At 45.9% G+C, this 22945-nt stretch overlaps 1 protein-coding gene across 1 annotated transcript in view; it reads left to right on the top strand.

Moving 5' to 3' along the window:
• dscamb (Down syndrome cell adhesion molecule b) overlaps positions 1–22945 on the top strand; it is a gene marked incomplete at both ends in the record, with an annotated part of 450395 nt that overhangs the window by 270237 nt on the left and 157213 nt on the right. The window contains 1 exon segment of the mRNA XM_084312177.1: positions 20216–20494. Coding sequence (XP_084168303.1) covers positions 20216–20494 — 279 coding nt within the window.

The raw sequence follows: 22945 nt of genomic DNA, 5'->3' as shown, positions 1-22945 counted from the left end.
TAAGGAATAATAGCAATGATACTTTAATGATTATAGAACTGGATACACTAGGGGGGAATTCCGGTCGCTTGTAAGACAACTGGAGAAGGGTGGGTGGGGTAGAGTCTGGCTGTATCCGTCTGGCCGAGGGTATCCTGGGAGAACCCACGGTTGTGCGGCTCGGTGCCTCAGCGATCCTCGATCCACAGATGAAAGCAGTTGGACTCTCTGTGGGCCGGCTTCCTCCGGTCCACGATGGAGAGACGTGAAGCGACCTCGTCGTGTAGAGCGTCTCCTCACCTGTCGTCCTCTCCGGGGGGGGGGTTTCCAACACACGGCAGTGTTGGTCTTTATCCATAGAATAATCACTGTATACAAAGCATAATCCGTGCCTGGGAAGGCGGGCTGTCGTCGGTAGAATAATCCGGTATGCAGGTCCACTCGCTCGTCGGCTCTGGGGCTCCTCGGGTGCAGCCTCACATGGGGTCGGCCACCCTGGATAAGCAGCCAGTTCTCTGCCCGAAACGATGGGGTACTGACTACGATAGTATTCTCACCGCACGAAGCACTACATATGAATAGACTATTATTAGCTTAATAGACTACGTCCAACTCGACGATATAGTGCCAAATATGACTATTCAAATATTAATATACACGATGTCTCAATACCGATGGTAGGCCGAACTTGGCCTTACTCCCACACGTGGCGTCGCGGGGAGGCTTTACGTCTGTCACTCTATTGGAGGGTAAGAAACTGGACTGAAAAGAAAGTCCTACTTTAGTAGCGCAGTATATATACGCACTATGAACAAATAGTCCCATTAGTGGTGCGGTAGCCAGATTCCTACGCGGAACTAGGACTTGTTCGTACATGTTGAGCGGTACGTTTGAACTGGGTCTGGGGGGTATGGCAGCCTGGCACCAAGGTCTCGACCAATAGTAGAATGGAGACTATTATGGGATGTTCAGTAGGCTAGAATGGATATTCAATGCATATTGTACAAGGAATATACAAGGGATATCAGGGAATATTAGAGAATATACAAATACAATTAAATATATATATATAAATAAATATATATATTCGGTTTAATCTGGCCCTTCACAACAGCCACCCCCTGATTGGTCCCAGACCTAATCAGTTAAGCAGAGACAGATTAATCGCGTTGTCTATTTACACATAAGGGTTTGCTGTAGGGGTCAGTCAACTTCACAAAGTCATAGGGTTATAGGGTCATGGTCATCATCGATTGTGTCTGGGAGTCGGGGCAGTTCTATGAGCCTCGCCACGGGACGGGTGTAAGTGCGACCCTGGACAAGCACTTCAGCTGCTCGGACCTTGCCGTCGGCACCGGTGATCACTTTGCTTACGCGGCCGGCCGGCCACATAGCTCTGGGCAGTGATTGATCAATAATCATGACGACTGTTCCTTCTGTCAAATTGTCTCTCTCCTTTACCCACTTCTGGCGGGTCTGTAGAGACGGTAGGTAGTGCAGTAGGAAACTGCTCCAAAACTTGTCGGCTAATACTTGGCTGTACCTCCACATTTGTCGGCCGTTCGCTTCTTCAGGCCGGTACATTGTCTGGGGTAGCGCGGGATCTAGCCGCCCCATCAGGAGTGTGTTGGGGGTAACTGGGTCGATATCCGCCACATCGCTGGAGACGTAGCCGAGGGGCTTAGAGTTCAATACTCCCTCAATCTCCGTGAGGACTGTCATTTGTTGTGCACTCTCTATGGTAGTGCAATCATCTATGTTGGGGTCTGCGGAGATAACAGTGCTCAATCCACAGAACACAGGCTTCTTATTCTCAGCCTCCTCCTGACTGGCTTCCCTCGGGATAGGCGTGGGCCACTCTCCTTCCGGGAGCTTTAGGAATGCTGGGCCGTCACTGTAGACATTGCGACGGGTGAGGTCATCTAGGGGCATTCCCCGGGTGATGACGTCAGCTGGGTTCTGTTTTGTATCAACGTAGCGCCACTCTGTTTCTCCGGTTAACTCTTCGGTTAAGTCTTGAATCTCGGTGACTCTGACTCCCACGAAGACTTTGTACTTGCATGAGTCCGATTTGATCCAGGCGAGTACTGTCGTGGAATCTGACCACAGGATTGTTCTAGACACCGGTATGGTGAGCTCACGTTGGATGAGCGTGGCTAGGTGCGCTCCGGCTAGGGCTGCGCAGAGCTCTAGGCGTGGGATAGATTGTTGCTTGCGTGGGGCTATTCTCGAGCGGGCGAGGACAAATGCTGTGTAGATCTCTCCCCCCTCTTCTTGGGCCCGCAAGTAGGCTACTGATCCGTATGCGACCTCTGAGGCGTCACTGAAGACGTGTAAGTCCATTTTACATGTCTCTGGCCTCACCGTGGGTGGGAAGTAGCTTCGGCGCATATTAACGCCTGGGAGTGAGTGGAGCTCCATCTCCCACTCTCTCCAGGTGGATGCAAGGTGTGCGGGAATGGGGTCGTCCCAGCCCTGGTCCTTGTCCCACAATGCTCGTACAATCATTTTTGCCCTGGTGGTGTACGGTAGAATACATCCTAGCGGGTCATATTGTCGGGCGAGTGTTGTGTACACACTCCGTCTGGTGGTCGGCGCCGCCGCCGGCCTTCCCTGCTCCGTAGTCAGGGGCTTGTGTCTGTAGTGAAGCGAATCTGTTTTGAATCGCCACACCAATCCCAGGGTCATCTCCTGGGCTTCTCCCGGGATTGTAGCCATCCAGGTCTCGCTGCTGGCTGCCTTGTCCTCGGAGGAGAGGCTGCGCAGTACTTGCGGATCGCTGCTGGCCCACTGCCTGAGATCAAAGCCGCCTTTGATCAATGAGGCGCGGAGTTTAATCAGGAGAGCCTCGGCTTCTTCCTGGGTTGAAAGGCTTTGTAGACAGTTGTCTACGTAGAAGCTGTTCTTTACGCTGTTTCGGACCTCTTCGTCCGCTGCTGGGTCCTCTGCTACATGTTTCTGTAGTGCAAATGTAGCACAGCAGGGGCTGCACGTCGTTCCGAAGGGGAGGACTTCCCATTGGTAGATGGCTGGGTGCTCATCTCCTGGCTTCTCTCTCCATAGGAACCGTAACAGGGGCTTGTCCTCCTCTACTAATCTCACCTGCAGGAACATTCCTTTAATGTCCCCGCTGATGGCCACCTTTTCCTGGCGGAAGCGGAGTAGAACGCCGAGTAGGGAGGGGCCGAGTGTGGGACCGGGCAGTAACTCTTTATTCAGATTTTGGGATCCGATCTGGTAGCTGCAGTTAAATACTATGCGGTCTTTACCGTTGTGATGGACCTTGTGGTGAGGCACGTACCACGATTCAGTGGTCTGGTCAGCCTCTTTAATGTCCATCTTTGTGACGTGTCCCGCTGTGATGAGCTTCTCAATCTCAGCGCGGTATACACTCTCTTGGGCGGGGTTCTTGGCTAAGCGCCGCTCCGTGTTCAGCAGGTACCGTTCTGTGGCGTCTGTCTTGGCGTGGAAAGTAGATTCCTTCTCGCCGCGGGAGTGGCGTGGCGTATCTCAACACGCCGTTGACTGGGACTCTCTTGGTCCCTGTCTCGAGGAGGTGAATGGCGTAAATGTCATCTTTAGAGCGAATGTCTTTCTTTCCGTTCTTAAAGGGCATTTGTTCCAAGGTCCATAACCGCTCTACGTGTTGCAGGAGTGCGGTTTCTCCCTCTGTGACTCGGGAGTGGAGACATCTAGTGGCTGTACTTCGGTTGAGAGATTTGGCGAGCGGGCCTTGGAGAGTCCATCCCAAACGGGTCTCGACTGCTGCAGGACAGCCTCGGGGTCCGGTATGAACCCGGTCTATCGGGACAATGAGGTCTGCATGGTCGGAGCCTATCAACAGGGTCGGCATAGCATTGTCTATGAGCGGGATCGGTAACTTGCGCAGATGTGCATATTTCTCCATCAGCTTGGCGACGGGGTATGTGTACCGCGACAGTCCTATTTCTTGGCTGGTGAAAGCGTCTGTAATCTGGTACCGTCGCTCAGGCTGGCCGCTTGCTGCGATAGAGAATGAGACATTCTCGCCCTTTATCGTCTTCAAATCTCGTCTTATTGTCCGAATTGTCATTTGGGTTTCGCTTCCCCGCAGCCCTAGCTGGGCCGCAGCGGAGGCGAGCAGAAGGGTCTTCTCTGACCCGTCATCGAGGACGGCGTAGGACTTTATTCTGGTAGCTTAGTGTCACACGCACTACTTTTAGGAGTACTCGGGCTCCACTGCTGCTGGCGGGATCGATGTACATGACGCTCGCTTTGCTGCTGGATGGTGCGGGTGAAGGGCGCCGTCTGTTACTGTCGTGAAGTATGTCCAGATGGGCTCCATCGCACTTGGTGCACCTTTTCTTTAAGCGGCATTCGGCTGCCATGTGTGAGCGCGCACAGCGAAAACAGCGCTTGTTGGACTTTATCCATTGACTTGCTTCCTCCGCGTTCAGCTTGGGGAAGGAGTCACATTGCGCTAGCCAGTGTTCTTTCTCACAGTAGGGGCACACTATCTTCCACTTCTCCGTTCTGGAGGGGGTACTGTGGCTCCTGCTGCTCGGTACTGACTCCGATTGGTGCATCACGGTCACCGATCTTCTTCCATCATTTAGTCGTCTGGTTCCTTCTCTGGAGCCAGGGGTGCTCCGTCCGAATGTATCTAGCCGTAGGCTGCTGACTTCTCTCGCCAGGAAGTCTGCTAGATCGAGGAGGTTCGGTTCGGGGCCATTCGGGTCTCGGTGGTCTCTCTGCCGCCTAAAACGCTCCTGTCGAGCGGGCGGCAGCTTCTCCAAGATCCTTTCCACATTTGAGTTGGCGTAAAGTTCATGCCTCCCCTTCTCTCTCTGCGCTCCCAACATCCCTACCAGGGACTGCACTCTGATGGACAGGTCGTCCAGTGCTCGATTGTCTATTGCTGGGGGTAAGCGGTCGATGTGTCGGATCTCCTGGATCACGTAATCCCATATGCGCCCATACCTCTGGTCCAATGCTACCAGCGCTGCTGTGTATGGGGTGGTGGAAGTCGCGTAGGCGAGCGCTATATTATGTGCGCGGGGTACCTTTAAGTGCTTCAGTAGGATGGCGTATTTATGGCGTTCATCCAATACATCCACCAACATGGTCTCCAGACACATGCAGAGTTCTGTATACTGGCCCGGTTCTCTTGGGTGAAGTCGGGTACCATAGGCGTGCCAATGTATGACGCTGACTGTGGATACATCGGCGAGCGTTGGGGGAGAGGCCTCCTAGGCGAGTCTCCTCCCGCTCCTTGGTATGGGCTGGTACCGGCAGTGTACCATGGCCCGCTTGTCCAGGTGCTGTTCCTCGGTGCGGGTCGTGCGTCGTGCTCATCCGTGTATAGAGTCGGGGGTCTGTAGCGCAGCTCCGCGGGAGTATAGCCTGGGCTGTACCGGACCTCCTGGTCCGGTAGAGTACTGTGCTGTCGTCGGGCGTGGTTCTCCTCCTCTTCCTCTTCGTCTTCAGTTAGGTCATCCAGTGCTTGTAGTCTCTGGTTTAGCCTCTCCACAGGATACGCTGCTCCTTCCCGGTTGCTAGGTCTCGCTTGGACCGGTGGGGGGAGGTGGTCTGTGGGGGGTATAGACCTCGTCTGTTGGTCAAGTTCAGGGTTGTTTACTCGGCTAGGGGATGCCGCCCTGGAGGTGTGTCTAGACGAGTTCCTGGAGCCTCTGGCGGAGGGAGAGGGTGTTGTCCGTCTGATCAGCTGTTCTATTAGTTGCGCTTGCTGTCTGTCGCGCTCTGCGTCCCGTAGAGCACCAGCAGCTGCTCGCTGGCTGTCTGCTCGGTCTCGGGCCACATTCTCTTCCCTCTGAATGCGTCTTATTTCTAGACGTATATGCTCTTCTTCGCTCCGCTGCTGGATCTGCAGTCGGTCGCGTTCAGCAGCGGCGTTCAGGCTGATGAGGAAGGCCTGCTGTAGGGTCCTCTCTGCCTCGCTGGGAGAAGGCGGTTGTATAGGGGAGCCTTCCCTCGGGGTACTCCTTGCGGAGCCTTGGAGCTCTATCTCCACGGTGCTCTCCCCGTCTTCTTCCGTGCCGAGTTCTCTCTCGGTAGCGTTGTATTCCTCCCGGGACTCATCGGGGACTACTTCTTCAGTACTGGCGGGGTGTGAAGTCATGTCTGGTTCCCACTGGTCCCCACCGTGAACTTGGTCAGTTACATTAGAACCCGTAGGGGCCTCTATGGTCGGGGTAGTCTGGGCGTTGGGGTTAGACATACTTTTACTTTCTAGTTTTACCGCGTTTACTGTTAGTAGAAGACTAGGTTGTTGACTGACAGCGTAAGCCTCTAAGTACTGAGGGAGCCGTCGTTCACGCTGCGGGCGTTGGTTAGGAGGATCGTTTTGTGGAGTGTTCATCATAGGCCATTTCAATATTAATAACACTATATTAATATTACACTAATTACCCTCCGGCTCGAAGGACCAATTGTAACTGAGGGGTACAATTCCCTGACTGTATTGTTAGATATGATACTTACTACCACTACCTCTTGTACTTTAGACTCTGGCCACCCAGTACTAGGCATAAATAATTATGGTAAACACTCCCACGTAGATGAAACGATCCAACACAAATGTACCAAGTCGAAAGTCTGCGTTTAATAATAATTAATACATAGCAAAAGGTATGTAGAGCAATCACTTAATTACATTTATGATTTGAAATAGGATGCACTTTTATGGCAAATGAGTATTCGTTGGTATATCAATAGAGAACGTCCAATCTCTGGTGGCGCAGGCGGTAAATATACAACCTGGAATATTTAAGGAATAATAGCAATGATACTTTAATGATTATAGAACTGGATACACTAGGGGGGAATTCCGGTCGCTTGTAAGACAACTGGAGAAGGGGGGGGGGGGGGTAGAGTCTGGCTGTATCCGTCTGGCCGAGGGTATCCTGGGAGAACCCACGGTTGTGCGGCTCGGTGCCTCAGCGATCCTCGATCCACAGATGAAAGCAGTTGGACTCTCTGTGGGCCGGCTTCCTCCGGTCCACGATGGAGAGACGTGAAGCGACCTCGTCGTGTAGAGCGTCTCCTCACCTGTCGTCCTCTCCGGGGGGGGGGGTTTCCAACACACGGCAGTGTTGGTCTTTATCCATAGAATAATCACTGTATACAAAGCATAATCCGTGCCTGGGAAGGCGGGCTGTCGTCGGTAGAATAATCCGGTATGCAGGTCCACTCGCTCGTCGGCTCTGGGGCTCCTCGGGTGCAGCCTCACATGGGGTCGGCCACCCTGGATAAGCAGCCAGTTCTCTGCCCGAAACGATGGGGTACTGACTACGATAGTATTCTCACCGCACGAAGCACTACATATGAATAGACTATTATTAGCTTAATAGACTACGTCCAACTCGACGATATAGTGCCAAATATGACTATTCAAATATTAATATACACGATGTCTCAATACCGATGGTAGGCCGAACTTGGCCTTACTCCCACACGTGGCGTCGCGGGGAGGCTTTACGTCTGTCACTCTATTGGAGGGTAAGAAACTGGACTGAAAAGAAAGTCCTACTTTAGTAGCGCAGTATATATACGCACTATGAACAAATAGTCCCATTAGTGGTGCGGTAGCCAGATTCCTACGCGGAACTAGGACTTGTTCGTACATGTTGAGCGGTACGTTTGAACTGGGTCTGGGGGGTATGGCAGCCTGGCACCAAGGTCTCGACCAATAGTAGAATGGAGACTATTATGGGATGTTCAGTAGGCTAGAATGGATATTCAATGCATATTGTACAAGGAATATACAAGGGATATCAGGGAATATTAGAGAATATACAAATACAATTAAATATATATATATAAATAAATATATATATTCGGTTTAATCTGGCCCTTCACAACAGTACGGATTGTCATTGTTTCTTCGGTACCCCGCAGACCCAACTGGGCTGCGGCGGAAGCGAGGAGGAGAGTCTTTTCCGACCCATCATCTAGGACGGCGTAAGTGTCCATGACCTTGTCCTCGTAGCTTAGGAGCACTCGGACCACCTTCAAGAGCACTCGGGAGCTCCCGCTCTTCGCAGGGTCTATATACATGACATTTACTCTCGAGCTGCTTTGTGGTACGGGTCTCCTCTTGTTGCTGTCGTGCAGGACCTCCAGGTGGGCGCCGTCGCACTTGCTGCATCTTTTCTTTAGGCGGCACTCAGCTGCCATATGGCTGCGCGCGCAGCGGAAGCAGCGGCGGTTCGCTTTGATCCACTGACTCACCTCGTCAGCGGTCAGCTTCTTGAAGGTGTCACATTGAGACAGCCAATGTTCATTTTCACAGTACTGGCAGGCAATCTTCCACTTTCCCTTCACGTGGGGGGTGTTGTGGTTCTTGTGCTGCGGCACTGACTCGGCCTGGTGCATAACTGTCACTGACCGGCGGTTGTCATTGAACCTCCGCGGTCCATCTCTAGGGCTAGAGCCACTCCACACGAATGTGTCCAGTCGTAGACTGCTGACCTCCCTGGCGAGGAAATCAGCCAGGTCTAGGAGGGATGGTTCTGGGCCGTTGGGGTCACGGTGGTCTTTCTGCCGCCGAAAACGCTCTTGACGGGCTGGAGGGAGCTTCTCCAGTATCCGCTCCACGTTAGAATTTGCATACAGTTCATATCTCCCCTTCTCCTTTTGGGACCCCAGCATCCCCACGAGGGATTGTACCTTGATAGAGAGGTCATCCAGTGCTCTATTGTCTTTGGCTGGGGGGAGGCGGTCGATATCTCGTATTTCTTGGATCACGTAATCCCATATGCGTCCATAGCGTGCGTCGAGGGCCACCAGAGCAGCTGAGTATGGGGTGCTTGAGTTCGAATATGCCAGCGCTATGTTATGCGCTCTGGGCACCTTGAGATGCTTGAGGAGGATGGCATATTTATAAGACTCGTCGTGGACATCGGACATTATAGTCTCTAAACACATGCGTAATTCTGTGTACTGTGCTCTGTCCTCGCGCGTAAAGTCTGGGAACGTCGGTGTGCCAAGGTAAGACGCCATGGATGGCTGGGACACCGATGAGCGTAGGGGGAGAGGCCTCCTGGGCGAGTCTCCCCGTACGGGTGGTCGTGGGTTAGTACTGGTGGGTACCAGAGGCCGGGCCCCCAGGTGCTGTTCCTCGGTGCTGACTGTACATCAAACTCACCCTTGAGTTGGGTCGGGGGTTTGTAGCGCAGTGACTCGGGGCTGAGGTCGGGGCTGTACTGGGCCTCCTGGTCCAAAGTAGGTTCGTGCTGGTGGGCTTGATTTCCCTCCTCTTCCTCCGCTAGGTCTTGGAGTCTTCTAGTTAGTCTCTCGGCGACGTAAGCCAGTTCTTCCCGTTGGCTGGGTCCCGTATAGACCGGTCGGGGAGGGGGCTCGGAGACGTAGGCAGGTTCTTCCTGTTGGCCGGGTCCCGTGTAGATTTGTCGGGTAGGGGAAGGTGCCCTAGACCCGTGTCGTGATGATCTCCGGGAGCTCCGTGTGGAGGGGGGGGGGGGGTCGCCCTGGCGATCAATTGTTCTATCATCTGCGCCTGCAGCCGGTCGCGCTCCGCTTCGCGCTGTGCATTGGCGTGTTCTCGCTGGATGTTCTCTTCCGTCTGGAGGCGCCTCTCCTCCAGTCTGATGCGTTCGTGCTCACTCCGTTGTTGCGCCTGGAGGCGCTCTCGTTCCGCTGCAGAGTGTTCGCGCTCACTAAGGGCTTGTGCTTGGAGTTGCGTGTGGAGGCGCTCTCGTTCCGCTGCAGAGTGTTCGCGCTCACTAAGCGCCTGTGCTTGAAGACGGTAGCGCTCACCCTGGATTCGGTCTCTTTCGGTTGAAGCTGTCAGCGTGGCGATCAAGGCTTGCGCCAGTCTCTGGTCAGCCTCGCTGGGGGATGACACTGATGGAGGTGATCGGGCGCTGACAGGGCTTGGTGGAGACCTGTTCTCTTGGCGCGCTCCGAGGTCTATCTCTTGAGCGCGGTACTCTTCTCTTGGTTGCGCGCCGAGGTCTGTCTCGGGTGCGCGCTCTTGGGTTGGTTGTGCTCCGGGGTCTATCCCGGTGGCGCTTTCTTTATCCTGGGGCGCTCCGGGGTCTATCCCGGTGGCGCTGTCTTGAGGTATAGTCACGTCATGTCCCGCTTGGTCCCCCCCGTGAGCTGATTCAGTTTCGTTTGAACCCACTGGGGTCTCTACTGGAAGGGCCGACAAGTCGATAGGATTGGGCATGCTTAAACTATCAGTTTTATCCGTATTTAACGTCTTTTTAGATAAGCTAGGGGGTAAAACGAAAGCGTATTCCTCCAGGTATGGAGGTGGCTGACGTTTGCGCCGCGGGCGCTCTAATTTGGGGGAGCCGTCTGGAGAGTGTCCACCGCTGGCCATATCAATATTAATATGATATTAAAGATTACTGATACCCTCCGGCTCGAAGGACCAATTGTAACTGAGGGGTTACAAAACCCTGACTGTATTAAAGATTGTGATAGATTAAACCACTGCTAGGTATGTACTTTAATTACTGGCCAGACAGTACATCGAATAGATATGGTGGACACTCATAATAACACGGCATTGACAAAGAAATGGTATTTGAGGGTATTTTATTATTATGCAACATTAGGTTACAGAATGAGAATTAGGGTCGCGCTTGTATGACGAAGAATATGCATAAAGTCAGTCAGTAGCATAAGTCACTGGGAATAGAATGATTCCTACGATGGGTACTAGGCTGACGCCACCTGGCGTATAATAGCAATTATAGAAGGCAACGCTGGTACCGCCTGGAGACACTGGGTTCCTCCCAGAGTTGTAAAGTCTGGAGGATAGAGGAATGTTCGGATACTCAGTCTGATTCAATGAAGAATAAGGGGATTCACGTACAGAAGCCAGTCCTTGTAAATCCAACGATCAGCAACAAAAGCAATAACTGTAATCCAATGCTCGATAGCAAACGATGATAGCCAGCTAGCCTCGGTCCATGAGGCCAGCCCGAATGTAAATCCTCACGAGGTTAAATCCCAAACGACAGTGGAGATTAACGATGCTCTTCTCCGGGTAACACGTTCCACAATCAATATAATCCAACCAGTAATGGTTCTGCAATCGCCACCGCTGGTTCTCCTGTGCACATGTCCAGCAGGTTCTCCGACTAGGCCTCCTCGTGTGCTGGTACTAAGGTATTTAGTCCACGCGCACTGGCTAAGGTCCACTAGCTAACACGAACGAACCGCTGGGTAATGCTACACACGAACGAACTGTGGTTGGCACGATATACAATAAATTAACAACTATTTACTTCACATTAAATTAAGTCGAACTTGACGTTACTGCATTAATCTGACACTTTGCCTCAGGGCAGCTCTGGCTGCAATTGTAGCTTACCACCACCGGTATGACTGTGTATGAACGAATAATGGACTCTGTGAAGCGCTCTGGGTCTCATGAAGAGCGCTATATAAATCCAAGTCATTATTATTATTATTACTATTCAATTCGCACGTGGTTCTCAGCGCTCTGTTAGACGCACTGCTGCTCACTTCACTACACGTTGACTCGGGATGAACTTGATGAACAACGATGAACAACTACTGTTCGCACCTGCCGCAGCATTATATACTTAAGTGATTATCTAGTCCCAAACCTCAGTTCTCGTCTCGAATCAATACGCTGTCTCCAGGCATGTAGCGACAAGCCCGGGCTTGTCTTTGAACCTGACTTTGGGGGCTTGCGGTCTGGCGCCTAAGGGCGTTATCCAATAAGGAGAGCGAATATTACTATGATTCGAACGCAGGCTTAAAGGGATATACCGTGTATATATAAATAATATACAATGTATATAAAACAATAAATGTAGATTCTCAGCTTTAATCTGGCCCTTCACAACACCAAAGGTGTGTTAAATTCATGTGTGTATGAGGGTGTAGATTCCCTAAGGGAAATTAAATATATTGCAAATATATTAGGAATATAGTGGGAGTATTGCCAATATATTATTCAATTTATTACAATAACAATATATTATCAAAGGATATATCCACAATATATTTACAAATATACACATGGTAATTATATTGGTGTGTATATTATTCTATTTCCATATATTATGATATGGTGTGAATGGATATTGCCATATATTTCACTAAAATATATTAATAATATACTGCACACATATTTTTGATAATCACATGCTCAACTTCCTGCAGTCAGGGTGCTCATTCCCTGAATCCCTGGACTTGTGAGTTGAGACTTTTGTTACTGTTCCTGCTCTGTTTGATAAGTGATTGTAAGTCTAGGTGGTCATTTAATTAATTTAATTAATTTTGAGTATTATTTATTATTATTATTATTATTTTGACACCCATTAGAGACAAAAGGAAAATAAAAATAAAATTAATAAGGGCAAAACATATTAGGCTTGTGGTCATTTTAATGAGGACAGTGGTGGATGAGCCTTGAAGGAGGGGACAGGGACAGTCCACCAAAAGGGCAGGGGGGTTGCGCGCTGGGGGGGGAGGGTGTCCCACATTGTCCCTCACAAACATACCCTTTGTCCCACATTTGGTTTATTGGGACCTGGTCACCCTACAGGCAGTACAGGCAAGGCTAAGTCAGTGGCGAATCCTTATGGAAGCCAACGGAAGCCAGGCCTCCCTATCAAAATATGAATTAATATCAAATATGAAATATGAAAAAAAATATATATATATATATAATTTTTTTTAATATAGTTTACATTCTTTTTCATCTGTGCATCTGTGTTATAATTTTGTTTATTTTTTTTTAATGTCTCCCTCTTCTCCTTCTCACTCTCTCTAACACACTGTGCTCACTGCAGCTAGAGGAGAAGCATGGGGTAGGTGTCTTTCTCCAGCCTCAACCATGTGATTCATGTATGTAGAGTCCAAAACCGATACTAGCCAATCAGATTCGAGCTGACTGCCACACCTTAAAAGTTTAAAACGGGGCTGTGAGCAGAATAATTAGTCTGGCATCCCCTCTGCACACCTCCCCTCTGCACTCTGAAAATTGTATTAAACCGTGACTGCTCCCACGGGCCGAATATTGCCCCGATCCTTGCGAGATTAAATCCACGGGTACCTCTCGGCGTGCCGAAGCTTTTCCTAAATCACTTCCATCATCGAAAACGAACCCTGCATATATCGGTATCGGTTGATATCGGTATCGGAAATTAAGAGTTGGACAATATCGGTATATCGGTATCGGTAAAAAAGCCAATATCGAGCATCCCCAGAAATAACATATCATGAGCTTTTTCAAATTGTGCAACCACTTAAAAATAATATTCTATATTTACAATAACATCAGTAACAATAACAACTAGACAATTCCGCGCGGGGGAAATTGTGAAAGTGTGGGTGACGCCTGTGCACCGCCGGCCAACGGGAGAGGGTCTCTCGCGAGTCTCTATGACAAACGGTTAAAAAGATACACATGGGGGCGTGGCCTAAGGATCAGGGGAGTGGTCAACATAGACCAATGAAAGAGGATATCCCTACTGAGTGCAATGACACAACCCGCAAGTCTCTACGACAAATGGTTAAAAAGATACACAAAGGGGGAGGAACCAAACTATGGGCATGGTCAACATAGACCAATGAAAGAGGACATCCCTACTGAGTACAATGGCACAACCCGCAAGTCTCTACGACTAATGGTTCAAAAGATACAAAAAGGGGGCGCGGCCTACGGATCGGGGGAGTGGTCAACATAGACCAATGAAAGAGGATATCCCTACTGAGTACAATGTCACAACCTGCAAGTCTCTACGACAAACGGTTCAAAAGATACACAAAGGGGGAGGAGCCAAACTATGGGCGTGGTCAACATAGACCGATGAAAGAGGATATCCCTACTGAGTACAATGGCACAACCCGCAAGTCTCTACGACAAACTATTACACCATTACACTATTACACTATTAAACTAACACACTATTACACTAGCACACTATTACACTAGCACACTATTACACTATTACACTAGCACACTATTACACTAGCACACTATTACACACTATTCACTATTACACTATTACACTAGCACACTATTACACTATTACACACTATTACACTATTACACTATTACACTAGCACACTATTACACACTATTACACTATTACAATAGTACACACTATTACACTATTACACTAGCACACTATTACACTATTACACACTATTACACTAGCACACTATTACACTATTACACACTATTACACTATTACACTATTACAATATTACACACTATTACACTATTACACTAGCACACTATTACACTATTACACACTATTACACTATTACACTATTACACTAGCACACTATTGCACTATTACACTAGCACACTATTACACACTATTACACACTATTACACGATTACACTATTACACACTATTACACTAGCACACTATTACACTATTACACAATATTACACTAGCACACTATTACACACTATTACACACTATTACACTATTACACTAGCACACTATTACACACTATTACACTAGCACACTATTACACACTATTACACTATTACACACTATTACACTACTACACTAGCACACTATTACACACTATTACACACTATTACACTGGCACACTATTACACACTATTACACACTATTACACTAGCACACTATTACACACTATTACACACTATTACACTAGCACACTATTACACTAGCACACTATTACACACTATTACACACTATTACACACTATTACACTATTACACTAGCACACTATTACACACTATTACACTAGCACACTATTACACACTATTACACTAGCACACTATTACACACTATTACACACTATTACACTAGCACACTATTACACTATTACACACTATTACACTATTACACTAGCACACTATTACACTAGCACACTATTACACACTATTACACTAGCACACTATTACACTATTACACACTATTACACTATTACACTAGCACACTATTACACTAGCACACTATTACACTATTACACTAGCACACTATTACACTAGCACACTATTACACACTATTACACTAGCACACTATTACACACTATTACACTATTACACTAGCACACTATTACACACTATTACACTAGCACACTATTACACACTATTACACTAGCACACTATTACACACTATTACACACTATTACACTAGCACACTATTACACTATTACACACTATTACACTATTACACTAGCACACTATTACACTAGCACACTATTACACACTATTACACACTATTACACTAGCACACTATTACACTATTACACACTATTACACTATTACACTAGCACACTATTACACTAGCACACTATTACACACTATTACACTAGCACACTATTACACACTATTACACACTATTACACTAGCACACTATTACACTATTACACACTATTACACTATTACACTAGCACACTATTACACTAGCACACTATTACACACTATTACACACTATTACACTAGCACACTATTACACACTATTACACACTATTACACTAGCACACTATTACACTAGCACACTATTACACACTATTACACACTATTACACACTATTACACTATTACACTAGCACACTATTACACACTATTACACTAGCACACTATTACACACTATTACACTATTACACTAGCACACTATTACACACTATTACACTAGCACACTATTACACACTATTACACTATTACACACTATTACACACTATTACACACTATTACACTAGCACACTATTACACTATTACACACTATTACACTATTACACTAGCACACTATTACACTAGCACACTATTACACACTATTACACACTATTACACTAGCACACTATTACACTATTACACACTATTACACTATTACACTAGCACACTATTACACTATTACACTAGCACACTATTACACTATTACACACTATTACACTATTACACTAGCACACTATTACACTAGCACACTATTACACACTATTACACACTATTACACTAGCACACTATTACACTATTACACACTATTACACTATTACACTAGCACACTATTACACTATTACACTAGCACACTATTACACTATTACACTAGCACACTATTACACACTATTACACACTATTACACACTATTACACTATTACACTATTACACTAGCACACTATTACACTATTACACTAGCACACTATTACACACTATTACACACTATTACACTATTACACTAGCACACTATTACACTATTACACACTATTACACTAGCACACTATTACACACTATTACACACTATTACACTATTACACTAGCACACTATTACACTATCACACTATTACAAACTATTACACTATTACACTAGCACACTATTACACTATTACACTAGCAAACTATTACACACTATTACACACTATTACACTGGCACACTATTACACACTATTACACACTATTACACTATTACACTAGCACACGATTACACACTATTACACACTATTACACTAGCACACTATTACACACTATTACACACTATTACACTAGCACACTAGCACACTATTACACTATTACACTAGCACACGATTACACACTATTACACTAGCACACTATTACACACTATTACACTAGCACACTATTACACACTATTACACTAGCACATTATTACACTAGCACACTATTACACACTATTACACACTATTACACTATTACACTAGCACACTATTACACACTATTACACACTATTACACTATTACACTATCACACTATTACACACTATTACACTAGCACACTATTACAAACTATTACACTATTACACTAGCACACTATTACACTATTACACTAGCAAACTATTACACACTATTACACACTATTACACTGGCACACTATTACACACTATTACACACTATTACACTATTACACTAGCACACGATTACACACTATTACACACTATTACACTAGCACACTATTACACACTATTACACACTATTACACTAGCACACTAGCACACTATTACACTATTACACTAGCACACGATTACACACTATTACACTAGCACACTATTACACACTATTACACTAGCACACTATTACACTAGCACACTATTACACACTATTACACTAGCACATTATTACACTAGCACACTATTACACACTATTACACACTATTACACTATTACACTAGCACACGATTACACACTATTACACTAGCACACTATTACACACTATTACACTAGCACACTATTACACACTATTACACTAGCACACTATTACACTAGCACACTATTACACACTATTACACTAGCACATTATTACACTAGCACACTATTACACACTATTACACACTATTACACTATTACACTAGCACACTATTACACACTATTACACTAGCACACTATTACACACTATTTCACACTATTACACACTATTACACTATTACACTAGCACACTATTACACTAGCACACTATTACACACTATTACACTAGCACACTATTACACTATTACACTAGCACACTATTACACACTATTACACTAGCACACTATTACACTATTACACTAGCACACTATTACACACTATTACACTAGCATACTATTACACACTATTATACTAGCACACTATTACACACTATTACACACTATTACACTAGCACACTATTACACACTATTACACACTATTACACAATATTACACTAGCACACTATTACACACTATTACACACTATTACACTAGCACACTATTACACTAGCACACTATTACACACTATTACACACTATTACACTAGCACACTAGCACACTATTACACACTATTACACTAGCACACTATTACACTAGCACACTATTACACACTATTACACTATTACACTAGCACACTATTACACACACTATTGTACTGAGTACAATGGCACAACCCGCAAGTCTCTACGACAAACGTTTCAAGAGATACACAACGGGGGGGTGGCCTAAGGGGGTGTGGTCTAAGGATCGGGGGAGTGGTCAACATCGACCAATGAAAGAGGATATCCCTACTGAGTACAATGCCACAACCCGCAAGTCTCTACGACAAACGGTTCAAGAGATACACAACGGGGGGTGGCCTAAGGGGGTGTGGTCTAAGGATCGGGGGAGTAGTCAACATCGACCAATGAAAGAGGATATCCCTACCGAGTACAATGGCACAATCCGCAAGTCTCTACGACAAACGGTTCAAGAGATACACTAAGGGGGTGTGGTCTAAGGATTGGGGGAGTGGTCAACATCGACCAATGAAAGAGGATATCCCTACTGAGTACAATGGCACAACCCGCAAGTCTCTACGACAAACGGTTCAAGAGATACACTAAGGGGGTGTGGCCTAAGGGGGTGTGGTCTAAGGATCGGGGGAGTGGTCAACATCGACCAATGAAAGAGGACATCCCTACTGAGTACAATGACACAACCCGCAAGTCTCAGAGGGAGCTTGAAGGGTTAACGGGGGCCGTGAAGGGTTAACGGCTCCCTTTGAGCCACGCACACCTGCTCACCACTGATTAGGCTGATGCAATCAGCGATGTCTGCACTCTGGAACCAATGTATTTCAATGAGGGCAGATGCATGCCTTCAGTCTCACGATGATTAAAAGAAAAGTATAAGATATTAACCTTATTCCTCTTAATGTGAGCACTTGAAGGGTTATGTGAAGGGTTGTGTGCGATATTGTGTCATTCCGTCGACAATTGTGGCCTGGGTGGCGATCGGCAAACAAGGGGGAAAAACGATCAAATCTGTTTTTTGCTAGAGTGAAGAATGCATTGGTGTCTATGTGGAGGATAACTTTCAAACAAATGGTCATCAGTTGAGATAGAAATGTCCAATTCCATTTATTTCTTTTGTGAGCGAGGGGACAGCCGTGTCATCGTTTTGATGTGTTGTTTTTATATCTACGTCCAAAATTGAGATCACTGTCGCAATTTACCCAAGGTGGTGGTAAAAAAATTATTTCAGCTCCTCCACTCTAATTCGCCATGCATTCCCTATGGACCGGAATTTTCCTGTTAAAGTCGATTTGTAGCCAAACGGTCCGAAAAGTAATAGCAACTCGAGTTGGAGCAAGCCGGTCGTTCCCTTTCACGTGTATGTGGTGTGGTGCGAACGCTCTTGGAGGAGTTTGTTGGCAAAAATCTGAGGAATAAAGAATAAAGAATAGTATAGATTACTATAGTGTGGTTGCAACCTGGCTTACGCCAGGTCACCCACACTAATAACTGAGGGAAATAATTATGAAATTGTGCAATCCCTTTGCTAGAACAATAACATAGATAACAATACAGTTCAGACACACAAATAGAGAGAAATCTCGCCAAGAGTGAGATAAGCTTCATTGTATTTTCTTGACTTGAAAAAAGACGATATATACATAAATCAATATCTTCCTTTTGAATAAAATATGCTCAGTAATAAGCATTGTTAAAGCTAATTAGCCTAATCCATGTGAAAAAGAGTTATCAAATGCGAGTGAAACGCAGAATCATGAACAGAAGTTATTTATATTTCAAACGTGATTCATTCATTCATTGCGCACTAGTTACATGTTGCAAATGTTATGACTTTGAACGTCTGCCATTTCCACGGCAAAGACGGCACATAAGTAACAAATACAATATGATGCGTCTGTGATGCGTCGGTGAATATTCAAATCGACGGAATTCCATGACGTCGACTCATCGTTGCAGAAACACACCAACGTCAATAGTTCAGCGCGTTGGTTCCCCTGCTGTCACGCGCTTCACATCACATGAGGATCAGAATCTGTTTGGAGATTAAATTCAGCCATGCCTGTCACCAAAATATTATATTATATTGTTGTCAAATCAGTTCCAGATCATATTAAAATGTCTTATACTGTACTATACTGCACACGTTACATCAGATATTGGCTCATCCCTGAGTCTTAACGGAACACACGTTCCTTCTCTCCCTCTCCCCGGATTACTGATGAATCCAAATTGAATTGAATTGTAACACCAAGAATCAATATCACATTGTGCTGTCAAGTTGCTGGCTTTCTTCAACACTAATTAGTGCCACGTTCCCCCTCCTCCTTTTCTCTCTCTCTCTCTCTCTCTCTCTCTCTCTCTCTCTCTCTCTCTCTCTCTCTCTCTCTCTCTCTCTCTCTCTCTCTCTCTCTCTCCATCTCTCTCTCCCTCTTGTCTCTCTTTCTCTCTCTGTCTATCTCTCCGACCCTCCCTCCCTCTCCCTCTCTCCCTCCCCCTCTCTCCCTCCCCCTCTCTCCCTCCCTCCCTCCCTCCTTCTCTCCCTCTCTCTCTCACTCCAGACCCCGCCAACTCTGAGCCGGTTATCCTGGATGGCTTCGACCGCCGCGAGGTGATGGTGAACCACCGGGTAGAGCTGCCCTGTAAGGCGTCAGGCTACCCGACGCCCAAGCACCGCTGGCTGAAGGACAACAGCCCCCTGGAGCCTGACAGCAGGTTCCGTCAGACCATCTCCGGGCTGCTGATAGAGAGCGCCCAGCCCAGCGACTCCGGGACGTACGCCTGCGAGGTGTGGAACAGCTATGGCACCGACGAGGCTGTGGGCCATCTGATAATCAAACGTGAGTCTTGAGCCTGAGTTGGTGATTCAGAGAACTTTGCAGATGAAGATCACCACCTCGTTGTTTCCCTCCACCCCACCTCCACCCCACCTTCATCCCTGAAAACAGAGTGACAACTATTCACTAGAACCAGTATAACCAATGAAAGGTTGCTCCGAGGGGCACGTTGTTGAGGGTGTCTGCTGCTGAGCTGCATGCCAAATCCTATTTCTACACGTGTGGTATATTTTCACTAGGGATGCGCCGATATTAACTTTTTGGGCGATACTGATATGATGTATGATGTATTTAAATTAAAAAAAAAATGAATTTCAATGACAATCAGATTTAGTACATACTGAAACAATGTTAGCCCACAATCCTGTGCTGCATCATTGTCACACGCAAGTGACACACAACGGCAGCTAGACAGAGAAATAATCATTGTTCACATCGGCAGTTTTGCTCATTGGACCGATGCAATCAATAAAAAAATCACTATCACTATGTTTACCGATATATATCTATCCAGTTTTGCTTATCGGACCAATACCGTTCACAGACAGGAAACATCACAGACACCAGCTGTTGATACCTATATGGTCACCGATATACCGTACATGCCTACACCGCGACAGTGTGGCTGGCGCTCTTCTTTTGCACAAGACCAACTGGTTTTCTGTGGTGTTGGGTAAGAAAGAGCACAGTTGGTGAAGCGTGTGAAAACCTGCGTGAATAGAAGGTGTCAGCCGGTCTGTACCTCTGTGCTCAACTCTAATCCTCAACTCCACGGCCACGTGTGTCACTTGCGTGTGACAATGATGCAGCACAGGATTGTGGGCTAACATTGTTTCAGTATGTACTAAATTTGATTGTCATAGACATCATTTTTTTAAATTTAAATACAGATCATATCCACTGATAATATCGGTTATCGGCCATAACAGAAATGTTAATATCGGTGCCAAGTGCTGGAGGCAGGGTTCGCACAAGGTCCTTGAAGTGCTTGATTTAAAAAAAAATTATTTAAAGCCTGGAATTCCTTGAAAACAGCCCATTCTTTAACAAGGTGCTTAAAAAGTCCTTGAAATTCAAATCAACCATTTGCATTGAATGTTTTGTTCATCCATGATCAAATTGTTCTGAATCAAAAATATTTATTTTTGTTCTGTTTTAATCAAATCTGACGAGTCGCTGTCTCACTCGCTCCAACTGCTTTTCCTCATTCATCATGTGTGATGCTCTAGCTCAGTGGTTCCCAAAGTCGGGGTCGCGACCCAAAGGTGGGCCGCGACCAGCCACGGGTGGGCCGCGAGATGATTTTTTTTTTTTTTTTTTTTTTTTTTATTATTATTTTTTTGTCAGGCCACTGAACTTAGAAGCAGGCCAGGACAGTGTTTCTAGTTGTATTCTAAAATTCTATTCTATTGTATTCTAAAATGTGACTATATGGTTTTATATTAACTTAATAAATAAACAAAAACTAAAAATCTACTTATTTCAACGAACATTTCAAACTAAATAACAGATTATGCACATAAAACGCTGAAAACAACCGAAGCAACAATAGTATTTTAATGAGGCTATTATTATTATCATTATTATTTTGCAACAAGTTAGCCCTCTCATAAATAGCACATATAAATGAATAACTAACTTGAACTAACTTAATAGGATTGAAGTGATATTTGGCTTAAAAAATCGGTCGCATGGCAAAAAAAAAAAAAAAAAGCCCGACGATGTGCATTGGGCCGCGGCTCTCTGATGCCTTATTTTCTGGGCCCTGGCCTGAAAAGTTTGGGAACCCCTGCTCTAGCTTGCTCTAGCTGGCAACCAGGCCATGTTGATGCTTAAACTGTCATGGGTCCGGCCAGGGTTCCGGACCAAACAATGTGAACAGTGCTTTTCTGCCGCCCTCTGGTGGCCAAACGCAGCAGCTCCAGATATGGGACCTTATCATCAGGCCTTTAGTCCTAGGTCTTCTGGATGTTATTAATGGTGCTGTGTTTTATCTGTTCACGTTGTGTGGTACGTTTTAGCTTGTGTTTTTAAAAGGTTTATCTTTACTTATGTTTCCTTTAAGGTATCCTTTTCATGTTCCTTTAAAGGTTCATCTCTTTTGCATATGTTTTTATAAGTGTTAATACTTTACTTGTGTTTCCTTTAGGGCTCATTCCCTTTACACATGGTTTTAATAGTGTTAACATCTTTACATATGTATGTTCCTTTAAGGGTTGTTTGTTTTACATATGTTTCCTTTTAGATATTCCTTTACACATGCTTTTAACAATGATGTGAGTTATTTTACTAAATACCTTGTGTCACCTGTCTTGGCCATGCCTGGCCTATACCAGCTGGCACTCATTAGTAATTATTATTCACAGGCACTATTTAGACCTGCCCGTTCCTCACACTCATTGTCGTGCCATTGCCCCATTGTATTGCCTTGTTTCAGTGTATTGTCTCATTGTT

The sequence above is a fragment of the Notolepis coatsorum genome, assembly GCF_963971535.1.
Source record: "Notolepis coatsorum genome assembly, chromosome: 1".
Classification (NCBI taxonomy): Eukaryota; Metazoa; Chordata; class Actinopteri; order Aulopiformes; family Paralepididae; genus Notolepis; species Notolepis coatsorum.
This window is presented reverse-complemented; position numbering and strand designations above follow the sequence as displayed.